Source organism: Sciurus carolinensis, chromosome 14 (genome assembly GCF_902686445.1).
Source record: "Sciurus carolinensis chromosome 14, mSciCar1.2, whole genome shotgun sequence".
Classification (NCBI taxonomy): Eukaryota; Metazoa; Chordata; class Mammalia; order Rodentia; family Sciuridae; genus Sciurus; species Sciurus carolinensis.
In genome coordinates, this window is record NC_062226.1 from 12,259,761 (window position 1) to 12,273,685 (window position 13,925).

Genomic DNA, 13,925 nt, shown 5'->3' on the forward strand with positions numbered 1-13,925 from the left:
ATAGTTGAAGTTCTGGTATTGAGATACCCCCTGCTTGATTCTTCCTACTAAGGATTGTTTTAGTTTCTGGGTTTCTCATTCTTCCAGATGAATTTCATGATTGCTTGCTCTATTTCTGTAAGGTACATCATTGGGATTTTAATTGGAATTGCATTGAATTTGTAGAGCACTTTTGGTAGTATGGTCATTTTGACAATATTGATTCTGTCTAAGAACGTGGGAGATCTTTCCATCTTCTAAGGTCTTCCTCAATTTCTTTCTTCAATGTTTTGTAGTTTTCATTGTAGAGATCTTTTACCTCTTTGGTTACATGATGCCCAAGTATTTTATTGTTTTTGAGGCTATTACAAATGGAGTTGTTTTCCTCATTTCCCTTTCCGATGTTTCGTCACTTGTGTATAAAATGCTTTAGATTTATGCGTGTTGCTTTTATAGCCTGCTATTTTGCTGAATTCATTGATGAGGTCTAGAAGTGTTCTGGAGGAGTTTTTTGGATCCTCTAAATATAGAATCGTGTCATCAGCAAATAGTGACAGCTGAAGATCCTCTTTTCCTATTCGTATCCCTTTAATTTCTTTAGTCTGTCTAATTTTTCTGGTTAGAGTTTCGAGGACAATGCTGAATAAAAGTGGTGAAAGAGGACATCCCTGTCTTGTTCCCGTTTTTAAAGGGAATGGTTTCAGTTTTTCTCCATTAAGAATGATGTTGGTCATGGGCTTAGCATAAATAGCCTTTACAAGGTTCAGGTATGTTCCTACTATCCCTACTTTTTCTAGTGTTTTGAGCATGAAGGGGTGTTCTATTTTGTCAAACGCTTTTTCTGCACCAATTGAAATAACCATATGATTCTTATCCTTAAGTCTATTGACATGATGGATTATGTTTATTGATTTATGGATGTTAAACCATCCTTGCATTCCAGGGATGAACCCCACTTGATCGTGGTGCACAATTTTCTTAATATGCTTTTGGATAATTTTGCCAATATTTTGTTAAGAATCTTTGCATCTATATTCATCAAGGATATTGGTCTAAAATTTACTTTCCTTGATGTGTCTTTTCCTGGTTTGGGTATGAGGGTGACATTAGAGCTTCATAGAATGACTTTGGTAGGGTACCCACTTTTTCTATTTCCTGGAATACTTTGAGAAGTATTGGAATGAGATCTTCTTTGAATGTCTTGTAGAACTCAACTGAGACTCCGTCTGGTCCTGGGCTTTTCTTGGATGGTAGGTTTTTAATGTCTTCTTCTATTTCATTGCTTGATATTGATCTGTTTAAATTGTGTATGTCCTCCTGGTTCAGTTTGGGAGGAGCATATGTCTCTAGAAAATTGTCACTGTCTTTGGTAGATTCTATTTTGTTGGAATACTGATTTTCAAGGTAGCTTCTAACTATGTTATGTATCTCAGTGGTGTCTGTCATGATATTTCCGTTTTCATCACAAATTTTACTAATTTGAGTTTTCTCTCTCCTTCTCTTTGTTAGTGTGGCTAAGGGTTTGTCTATTTTTTTTACTTTCTCAAAGAACCAACTTTTTGTTTTGTCAATTTTTTGAATTGTTTCTTTTGTTTCAATTTCATTGATTTCAGCTCTGATTTTACTTATTTCCTGTCTTCTACTACTTTTGCTGTTTTTCTGTTCTTCTTTTTCTAGGGTTTTGAGCTGTAATGTTAGGTCATTTAGTGTTGACTTTTCATTATTTTCTGGAATGCATTCCATGCAATGAATTTTCCTCTTAGAACCGCTTTCATAGTGTCCCAGAGATTTTGATATGTTGTATCATCATTCTCATTGACCTCTAGGAATTTTTTTATCTACTCCCTGATGTTTTCTGTTATCCATCTTTCACTCAATAGCATATTATTTATTCTCCAGGTGTTGGAGTAATTTCTGTTTTTTATTTTGTCTTTGATTTCTACTCTCAGTCCATTATAATGTGAAAGAACACAAGGCAGTATCTCTATTTTTTTGCATTTCCTATGGGCTGATTTGTGGCATAACATATGGTCTATTTTCGAGAAGGTTCCATGTGCTGCTGAGAGAAGAGTGAATCCACTCATTGATGGATGGAATATTCTATTTATGTCTATTAAGTGTAAGTTATTGATTGTGTTATTGAGTTCTATGGTTTCTTTGTTCGGTTTTTGTTTGGAAGATCTATCTAGTGGTGACAGCGGTGCATTAAAGTCACCCAGAATTATTGTGTTATGGTCTATGTGATTCCTGAAATTGAGAAGGATTTGTTTGATGTACAGGGATGCACCATTGTTTGGGGCATAAATATTTTCTATCGTTTTGTCTTCCTGATTTATGGTTCCCTTAAGCAGTATGAAATGTCCTTCTTTATACCTTCTGACTAACTTTGGCTTGAAGAACAGTTTCTCTGATATAAGGATGGAAACCGCGCGTTTTTACTGAGTCCATGTGTGTGGTGGGTTTTTTCCTATCCTTTCACCTTTAGTCTGTGGATGTCTTTTTCTATGAGATGAGTCTCTTGCAGGCAACATATTGTTGGGTCTTTCTTTTTAATCCATTCTGCCAGTCTATGTATTTTGATTGATGAGTTTAGGCCATTAACGTTCAGGATTATTATTGAGATATGATTTGTATTCCCAGTCATTTGGCTTATTTTTGGTTCTTAAGTTGGTTTGGTTTCTCCTTTGGGTGCTTTTTCTCTAAGGCAGTTCCTCCCTTTGCTGACCCCCATTGTTGTTTTTCATTTCCTCCTCATGGAATATTTTGTTGAGAACATTCTCTAGTGCAGGCTTTCTATTTGTAAATTCTTTTAACTTTTGTTTCTCATGGAAGGATTTTATTTCATCTTCAAATCTGAAGGTTAGTTTTGCTGGGTATAGGATTCTTGGTTGGCAACCATGTTCTTTCAGAGCTTGAAATATGTTGTTCCAGGCCCTTCTAACTTTTAGAGTCTGGGTTCAGAAGTCGGCTGCTATCCGTATTGGTCTCCCCCTGTATGTAATCTGATGCTTTTCCCTCACAGCCTTCAAAATCCTATCTTTCTTTTGTATGTTAGGCATTTTCATTATAATGTGCCTTGTTGTGGATCTGTTGTGATTTTGTGCATTTGGTGTTCTGTAAGCCTCTTGTATTTGATTTTCCATTTCATTCTTCAGGTTTGGGAACTTTTCCGATATTATTTCATTGAATAGGTTGTTCATTCCTTTGGTTTGTATCTCTGTGCCTTCCTCAATCCCAATAATTCTTAAATTTGGTCTTTTCATGATGTCCCATAGTTCTTAGAGATTCTGTTCATGATTTCTTACCATTTTCTCTGTTTGGGCAACTTTATTTTCAAGATTCAATATTTTGTCTTCATTGTCTGAGGTTCTGTCTTCCAAGTGGTCTATTCTTTTGGTGATGCTTTCCATTGAGTTTTTTATTTGGTTTATTGTCTCCTTCATTTCAAGGATTTCTGTTTATTTTTTATTTATTTTTTATGAGAATCTCTATCTCTTTATTGAAATGATCTTTTGCTTCCTGCAGGTGCTCTTTCACCTTATGGGCATTATCATTAATTGCCTACATTTGCTCTCTTATCTCATCCTATGCTTCATGAATCATCTTAATCATGTATAATCAGAAGTCCTTTTCTGACATTTTTTCTAACGCACTGTCATTGGATTCTATTAATATGGAATCTAGATTTGTTTGGATCATTTTCTTCCCTTGTTTTTTCATGTTGTTCATGTATCTTCCCCTCTAGCATTGCAGTTCTGGGGAATTGCAGATTCCCCCCTATAGGCTTATTGTGGCCATATAGGTTTCTAAAACACTTTCTTTAAGGGGAGATGAATATTAGCAGTGCCCCAATCAGACACTATGCAATCCTAGACCAAATAGCCCCTATGAGGACAATAACAAAATTGTCATCATAACAGAATAAGTTAAAATACTATCTTCAATAAAACAAACAGTTTTGCAATAAGGTCTGCAGTTTCTAATGGAGGACAAAGAAGATGCAGAGGTATGTAGAATGTGGCTGTTAATGGGATAAGAAAAGATTATACAGAAGTCCTAGATAATAGAAAGGTGAGAGTGTAATCAAAAGAAATGGATGTTAGCATGCAAAAAAGGGAGAAAGAGACTCTGAGGGAACAGGTAAATAAAAGGAAAAGAGATTAAGAAAAGTAAAGAAATAAAAACTGAAATTTTTTCTATAAGAAGAAAAACAGAAAATCTACAGTATAACAGTCATATAGTAATGAAACTTCTCAGTCGTCAGTAGCCTGATGAATGAGTGGTACCTGACAATGAGCTTCAAGTCTTCCGCCGGCGTCACGGGATGGGATTTGCTCCACCTAATGATCGGAGGTATGGCTTCCTGGATTATCCAAGATGGCCACTCTGGCTTCAAAATGTGTTGTCAAATGGGGAGCTGCACCTCAGGGTGTGGACGTGGTCAGCTGGAGGTCCTGGAGATGGGGTGTGGTTGGTAAGGCAGGGGTCCTGGAGTTCCAGTGTGTTTGGTGTGGTTGTGGGATCCTGGAGGCCGGGTGCAGTCAGTTGGTCTGGGGTTCCTGGCAGCAGGGAGCAGTCAGTCGATGTGAGGTCCCCAGAGGCAGGGAGTGATCGGTCAGGCCGAAAGATCCTGGAGATGGGACACAGTCAGTCTGGCCAGGGGTCCTACGGGGCCTGGCTCTTGTCCGAGGATTTCTTACAATGTTAAATATATGCTGATTATAGGATCCCACATTCTAACTCCTATTAATTTATCCTAAAGAAACAAAAGCTCAGATTCACACACAAATACATACATGAATGTTCATAGAAGCTTTATTCATAATAACTAAAAACTGGAAACTGAAATATCCTTCAACTGATGAGGAGATGAATGCTGCTATAGCCATAAAATGGAATGTTACTCAGCAATAGAAAGGAATGAAGTAATCACACGAAAAAAAAAAAAATCCTATACACTTGCTGACTTCACAGTCTACTCATTGCACACCAAAAAAGTAAATTTTGTTTTATGTCAGTTTCAAAAATAAAATCTAAATATAGAGTACAAATAGTAGTAAATGCTGGCAAGAACGTAGGTGGAAAAGGAGCTCTTTAATACTATGGTGGGAATGTAATTAATACAGCCAGAATGGAAATCAGTATAGCAGTTCCTCAAAACACTAAAAACCAGAACTATCATATGATTCAGCTATACCATTCCTTGGTGTTTATGAAAAATATTGAAGTCGGCTACTTTAGAGATGCATGGTTACCCGTGTTTATGATACCAAATGGCACAATATCCAGGTTTCAGAATCAGCCTAGGTGTCCATCTACAAATTAATGGATAAAGAAAATGGACATATTCAGTCCTTTCAGGAAGTGGATGGAATAGGAGAGCATCATGTACTAGAAAAGACACAGACCAACACTAGCATGGAATGTTTCTTCTCATGTGTGGAAGACAGAGGGGTGTAAAAAGGAAAAGGCAGTCATGAAAGTCAAAGGGAGACGGCTAGGACAGAGGCAGGGGCTCAAGGAGAGAAGGGGAGAGCAAGCACAGGTGTTTGGAGCAAGTCTTATTAAACTGTGCCATGTGCATGTACAGTTGTGACACAATGAAATCAATTGTTCCGTATGATTAATAAGCACCAATAGGAATAAGTGGATGTGCTTAAAACATGAAGCACCTTAGATTCAGGCATTGGTGAATTGTGAAAATTTGTGAATGATGGGAGACATTTGCAAAATAAACAACGGACAAAGGATTTGCAGATGGTATGAAGACTGTATACAATGACATAACTAAGAGAATAAAATCCCAACTTAAAAAAAAACCCACAGGAAAAAGACATGATTTTGCATTTTACATCACAGCAGTCAGGATAACAATGGTTGTTCTAATGGTCCAGTGTGGGTCTCCCACTGGGTAGAAGGCTTTTCCCTATATGGTAATTCAGGAGCCAAGCCCAATCCTCTCTGAAAGCAAGAGTGGTCTGCTTCCATCCCAGAGTCGAGGAGATCCACATGCTTTTTAAATCCTAGACAAAAAGCACATATTTTCCTCTACAGGGAACGACATGTCACCTAGAACCACCTGAATCTGAAGACAATGTAGCAGCTCCCTCCCAGTGACAACCTCACAGATCAGGAAGTGTGGGTGCATAGTCAGCCATCTCAGTCACAAATAGCCAGTAACACGTGCTACGATGTTTCATTTCATGAATGATCAAGGAAATAGAGAATAAAAGCACAATGGGATGTCATTCCCTGTTCACTGCACTGGCAAAATCTTTCAAACTCTGTCATCACCAAGTGTTGTTGAAGAAGCAAAGGAGAAAAGATATTCAAATTACTATAGCTTTCTCCAGAGTGGTTGTAGGTATACTGAAACACTGAGACAAAAAATTCCTTCTAATAATTTTTACCTACCTGCCAATGTTTTCCCTTGTAACAACTTGCATTGTTATAGTACAGTTGCTAGAGTGGAGCGAATACTGATCCATTATTATTAATGAAAGTCCATAATCTACATTGCAGTTTATGATTTGTATTGTACAGTGGTAATTTCTTTGGGTTTGTTTGGGTTTTTATTTGTTTTGAAAAATAGATACTGATGTATCAAAGTTACAACACCATCCAGAATAACATTTCTGCCCTAAAAGTTCCTTTTGCTCTATTAACCATCCTTCCCTCTCCCACACCCAAAACCCTTAGCAACCACTGATTATTTCATTATCTCTGTATTTTTGCACTTTTGAGGATGTCATATAGTTGGAATCATATAGTCTGTAGCCTTTTTAGACTGACTTCTTAGTGTAACTATTTTATAGAAGAGTGTAGCAGTGATAGTGAAATTGGACCTGCATACCCCACAATCCAGCAATAGTTCTTATGAATAGATGGTTACAGAACCTCTTGTATATACATACACGATGCATGCACAAAACTATATCTACCTCCATTGTTTGTATTAGCAAAATGCTCAATGATAAAATGGACACTACTAATAGACTAGATAAATGTGCTGTAGTGTTACAGAGGAATATAAAAATGCATAGATACATTTTGGAAAGACACTAGTAGACAACACAAGCAAAATGTAACAGAATAAATATAGTCATTTCATTTATATGCAATATTCAACAGTCAATATTGAAAGATCAAAACAGAAGTGACATATGCATTTATGGACTTGTCAAATCACCCCACTATTATGCATAACTACAATGCATTAAAAATATTTAATAATTCTAATGAAAAGTAAAGGGTTATTTAAAATAGCAAAGATGCTGGGTATCTCCAAGAAAAAGAAGAAACAATTGAGAAGGACTATAGAAACTTCAGTAATATTGCTAATTTTCCACCTTTTAAGCTTAGACATTGTTAAATAATTTTTTTTTGTACCAGGAATTGAACTCAAGGGTACTAGACTAATGAGTCAGCCTTATTTTGATTTTATTTAGAGACAGTGTTTCACCGAGTTGCTTAGCGCCTCACTTTTGCTGAGGCTGGATTTGAATTCAGAATCCTCCTGCCTCGGCCTCCAAAGATGCTGGGATTACTGGTGTGTGCCACCATGCCCAGCTCAAAAGAATGTGCCTTTTAATATTGTCATTTAAAATGAATCCATGTCACATATATATGTACACACATATGTATACACACATGTTATGTAATGTTATGTATCCACTTATAGATTTAAACTATATACATTTATATGATGTATCATATCATATATTGTTGGTGTGTCATTTCAGTATTTTTGTAAAGATGAGAAAACAATTTTCAGCAAAATGAAGAAATACAGCTGAGGTATGAAATATATCTTGAGAAATTATAAGATTCCAAGTAAATATTTTTGTACCATTTCCAACCTACCTAACCATTCCATTTGGATCATTGCCTGGTCCTTTAAGAAAGCCATCAATTTTGTTATCAGGCCCAATCTTTAAAGGGGGGCATGTGGGGAATGTATGTGGCTGTGTGTGTGTGTGTGTGTGTGTATGTAAAGTGACACCCTAAGAAAATGAAAAATATAGGAAAAGAGAGTAATGCAGGCATGTTTATAATAACCATTAGTAAAATCTTAATATCAAAGTAATCAAACAGAAAAATCATCCAAGCTAAAATGCAGACAGAAAAAAAAAAGTGTGCCAGATCATGATTCATGAAAAACAACAATTCAGAGAGGACATGAAAGACATGTGGGATCAAGAAGATCCCATAAATATAGTAAGGCCATTTCCATCATCCTGAAAATGCTGCTCTCCTGAGGATGTTTCCCAGAGCTCCTTTCATATCCCGATTCCTCAGACTATAGATGAAGGGATTCAGCATGGGGGTGACCAGAGTGTACAACACAGACACAATGACATTCTTGTCTTTATTGCTATTGGATGAGGGGAAAAAGTAGAGTGCAATAATTGCTCCATAGTACAGAGAAACCACAGAGAGGTGGGAGCCACATGTGGACAAGGCTTTGCAGATCCCCTGGATGGAGGGTCTTCTCAGGACACTGGCCCCAATGTGGCCATAAGAGACCAGAATGCACATGAATGGCAGGGTAATGCCCACCACTCCTACAATGAGAATGACCAGCTGATTGATGGTGGTATTGGAGCTGGACAGCTTAAGTAAGGCAGAGAGGTCACAGAAGAAGTGGTGGAGAGTGTTGCCCCTAAGGAAAGAGAGCCGGGCTAGGAGGAGGGTGTGCACAAGGGCAATGGCAAAGGACAAGACCCAGGACACCACCACTAGCAGGAAACAGAGGCTCTGTCTCATCATTGTGGTATAGTACAGGGGGTGACAGATGGCCACATACCTGTCATAGGCCATGGAGGTCAGAAGGAAGCTGTCAAGAGCCCCAAACAATATAGAAAAGTATGCCTGGGAAATGCAGCCAGCATATGAGATGGACTGAGTCTGCATCAACATGTCCATGAGCATCTTTGGAGCTGTGACTGAGGAGAAGCAGATGTCAGTGAGGGCCAAGTGGCTGAGGAAGAAGTACATGGGGGTGTGGAGGCGAGAGTCCAGCCTGATGAGCAGGATGATGAGCAGGTTCCCCAGCACTGTGGTCAGGTACATGGCCAGAAACAGGGCGCAGTACATGCCTTGCTCCTCTGGCTGGATGGGGAGCCCCAGGAGGAGGAACTCAGACACACTGCTCTGGTTCTCCCTCCTCATGCTCTTTTTGCTATCTATTTCTGAGACAAAAAAGAGATGGAAAAGTGTAAGAATGAGAAGTCACTGGGGATATTATACAACAAAACCATGGTTTTGAATTAGTCAGTATGTGCATTTTAAGTGGAATATCACAAACTTTTTGCCACACTAATGTTCTATTGATCATCTGAACAAAGAATGTTATTTGTCCACCTAGGAACCAACATAGTGTCTTTTGGATAAACCAAAAAATAACATCTAAATGATCATCAGATGAGACCAGGAACCAGTTTGAGAAATCCAGGATTTATGATGAAAATTTGAGATCAGGGAATTAAAGTTTGTATGCTCACAATTTTGACAGACTGTCCTATTACATGAGACCACAGTTTGAGGAAGCAATTTCTCTCATGTTCTTTAAAGGGAATCATGGATATAAAAGTCTGTCATATGAAGATCAAAATACGAGCACTGTAGTTAGGAGTTTAGGGAGGACAGGTGCAGGGTATGGAAGAAACAGAGAAATTTAAAAGCATGATCACGGTGGGAAGGACATGGAGAACTTGCTGACATGATAGAAAATTTCTATACTATTCTCAAAGCAAAGGTAGACCCAAGAAAAAGCTTGAGTAAACATGTGATTGAAAGTTTTAAGTAACTTCCTGTCTACTGGTAGAGGAGCACACTTTGGTAAGGCAAGAGAGTCAGCAGGAATCTGAATAGGAGATTAAGGCAGTAGTTTAGATACAAAATAACACCTGTTACACCTGGATTATGCCAGAGGAGATGATTAAAATTACAGAGATATGCTATAAATTTGGAATAATTTCCAAAAGGACTTAATGCAGATAAAGATATACAAAAGAAGGAATGGTTTTCCCATATCTTCTTAAAATTAGACATAGACTACAGTTGAGAAATAACTCAACACGGAGATATGGTTTTTCCCTATCCTCTCAAAATTCAGGAAGATACTCAGTTTAATTTGAATTTCTTTACATGGTGGTGTTTGTCATAGTGTAGGGTGAGTGTGGCAAAATCTAGACTCAATAGCATATGCTAGATGCAAACATACACACAAACACGATCGAATAATTTAATATAAATTCTACTTCAGCCCTGACAAGGTTCCTTACATGATAAGCACAGGTACCTTCAGTGATACGCCATGAGAAGGTTCTCCCATTTCTCACGAGCAGGTTCAAAATATGGTGAAAGAGGTGGTTAAACTATACAGGTCTCAGAGTTCCACTGTGACAGGCAGTAGACTCACAAGTTCACAACAATTCAAGATGCATCTATGGTTACATTTTTGTTCACAGATCCTAAGAAATCAGAGTGAGGCCTAAGTTAACAAACCATGGAGATGACCTACAGGTCAATCATGTTAACCACAAGTCAATTAGAGACAAACAGAATATAATTGCTTCATTGCCTTTGGCTCCCTTAGGGGAAGAACTACTTGTTGAAGCAGGCCTAAGAGAGTTCACCGTTGGAGGAATCATGATGATATCCATTAGGAACTTGGTGTTCCACAAAGTTGCCTGCCTTCTGTTTACATTGGGAAAATGTGCCTCAGAATCCATAATAAACCAAGCTTGAAATTGAGAGTGATACTCAAGTTTCTGCTTCTGACCACATGCTAAATCAGTAACACCAGAAACACTCTAATCCCATCGCTCTCTGAACACTAGTCAGGGGCTTATAATTCACCATCCTTCCTGGAATGCAGCTCAGGGAATGCAACACAGTTTCTATAATCACACTCTCTTGCTCAAAAGCTGTGCTCTGCATTCTGCTGATGCACATTATTCACAAAACCATAAAATAGTCATTCAATGTATGCTTTCCATTTAACCCCTTACAACAATGATTCCAAATCCATTATAGATATGTTTTAGTCAGCTTGTTCACTGCTGTGACTAAAACGTCTGAAAAGAACAATTGTGGAGAGGGAAAGGTTTATTTGGGGGCTCACAGTTTCAGAGGTCTTAGTTCATGGACACTTGGCTCCATTCCTTGAGGCTCAAGGTGAGGCTGAACATCATGGCTAAAGAGTGTGGTGGACAGAAGTGGCTCACATAATGATCAGGAAGCAGAGAGGGAGATTCCACTTGCCAGACACAAAATACATGCCCCAAAGTTACACTCTCAATACCACCTCTTCCAACCATAATCTACCTGTTTTCAATTACACCTATGTTAATCCCATCAAGGAATTAATTAACTGACTGGGTAAAGGCTATCATAACCCAGTAATTTATCCTCTAAACCTTCTTGCATTTTCTCACATGTGAGCTTTTGAGAGACATGTCACACCCAAACCATAACAATATATCTCCACCTCCATTTCTTCTATGCCTGGTAGATAATGAACACCATGTGCTCATTATTAAAGGAGAAGATGTATGAATATTTATGCTATTAATTGACTCAGTTCAAGTTAGGAATCAACCTGTACATAGAAATGCAAATTGAGTGAAGCAATCTCATAAGAGATTTAGGCCTCTGGAGTGGTTCTGGGTCCTATGGGTCATGGTTGACCATATGTTTCCTTGATGATAATGCTCCAGTTGGCCTGCCTGTTTCCTAGAAGCCAAGGGTTCACAATCTTTCCTTCTCAAACCAGAATTTCATTGCCACCTCCCCCTTTCCCTGCATTCATGGAGATTTAAAAAAACCAATGACTTCCTATGATTTCTCAACTAATTAAGCAATATGAGGACTCTGGGAAGATGATGGAAGAGAGAGGTCAGTTCCCTGGATGCTCTGTGGCATGAAACCAATGAAACAGACAAGCAGCTTTTCATCATGATGGGTGACTGAACAAAAATTACCTGGAATTTAATACTTGACCCTCAAAACAGATCATTTCAATGAAATAACAAAAAGTCCACAAACCTAAAGAAGGAAATGGAAAGTCAAATACAGGAGACCTACAGGAACGCAATTATAAAAAAATTACAACAGACCCACACCAACACGCATTACTATGAAAATGCCTAACATGGAGAATAAGGATAGAATTTTAAATACTGTCAGAGAAAAATGTCACATTACTTTTAGAGGGAACCAATTCAGATCTCAGCTGAATTCTCAATCCCCAAAGCTAGCAGGTCATGGAATAATATATACCAATCTCTAAAAGAAAATGGGTGCCAATTAAGAGTACTGTACCCTACAAATTTTAAACTTCAGATTTGAAGATGAAAGAAAAACCATCCATGATAAACAAAAGTTAAAATAATTCACAACAAGAAAGCTTCCACTACAGAACATCCTCAGTATAAGATTTCATGAGGATAAAATGAAAAAGAAAAGTGAAAACCAGCACAAGGAAGAACTACACTAAAGGAATAGTCAATCAAAGGAGAAACAAATTCAAATTAAAAGTCAGAAATAAACTAAAATGACTGGGAATGCAAATGATATCTCAATAATAACTTTGAACAGAAATGGCCTAAATTAATCAAAAGACACAGAAAGGCAGATTGAATTAAAAAATAAGATCCAACGATATGCTGTCTCCAAAATACTCACCTCATAGGCAAAGACATCCACACACTGAATATGAAAGGATGGGGGAAAACACAATATCACTCACATGAATCTCATAAACAAATAGGGGTTTCCATTCTCATATCAGATTAATTGGTCTTCAAGCCAAAGTTAATCAGAATGGACAAAGAAGGTCATTTCATACTACTTGAGGGAATTATACAATAAAAGACATAACAATCATAAATATTTATGCCTCAAACGATGGATCATCTACATACATCGAACAAACCCTCCACAATTTCAAGAATCAAATAGACCACAACACAGTAATACTGGACAGAATTAACACAAATTCTCTCTCCAATCGATAGATCCTCCAAACAAAAACTAACCAAAGAAATTATCAAACTAAATAACACAATCAATAATTTAGACTTAACAGACATACATAGAGTATTTCATCCATCAATGATCAAATAAACTTTCTCCTCATCACCACACACATCCTTCTCTAAAAAGAGACCATATCTTAGGACACAAAGCAACTCTTAGTAACTACAACAAAATAGAGACAATATCCTTCATTCCATCAGCTCATAATGGAATAAAATAGAAATCAACAACAACAAAAAAATAGAAGTTACTCTAACACCTGGAGACTAAATAATATGCAACTGAATGACAAACGGATAGCAGAAGAAATCAGAAAGGAGACAAAAAATACTTAGAGTTAAATAAAAAGAACAACACAACATATAAAATCTCTGGGACATTGTGAAGGCAGTTCTAAGAGAAAAGATCATGGCATTGAACTCGTTCATTAAAAGAATAGAAAATAGCCAAATAAACAATCTAACATTGCATATCAAAGCCCTAGAAAAAGAAAGACAAGGCGATCCAAGATGGCGGCCTAGAGGGAGACTGCACCCCCGGTCGCTCCAGAACCCAGGAGTTAAGAAGGGGAGGCATTGAGAGACTCGGACTGAAGTGGAGCCACGGGTGAGTCTGCCCACTGGGTAAAGCTCGGCCCGGGTGGCAGGCCCAGATAGAGGTGGCTTATCGGAGCCGGGCAGGGCAGCTAGAGTCATCCACAGGCAGTCCTGCGCACTCCGGCCCCGCCCACACAGCCAGCTTCTCCAGGTTCTCGGAACGGAACTGGCCCGCTAGTGAGAGCCTGTCTGAACAGAGCACGCTCCGAGTCCCGGAGCTGCTGCAGTGCAGTGTACTCCTGCAAAGAACCAGCGGAGAGGCTCGATCTGCAGTCAGTCCCAGGGATAAGGTCAGGGCAGCTGGAG

At 38.3% G+C, this 13,925-nt stretch overlaps 1 protein-coding gene across 1 annotated transcript in view; it reads right to left on the minus strand.

The window, feature by feature from the left end:
• Nucleotides 1–8,211: 8,211 nt before the first annotated feature.
• The window catches only part of LOC124964832 (olfactory receptor 50-like), a 29,165-nt gene continuing 23,451 nt past the window's right edge, over nt 8,212–13,925 (minus strand). The window contains exon 3 of the mRNA XM_047525498.1: nt 8,212–9,151. Coding sequence (XP_047381454.1) covers nt 8,212–9,151 — 940 coding nt within the window. The remainder of the gene's footprint in view (nt 9,152–13,925) is intronic.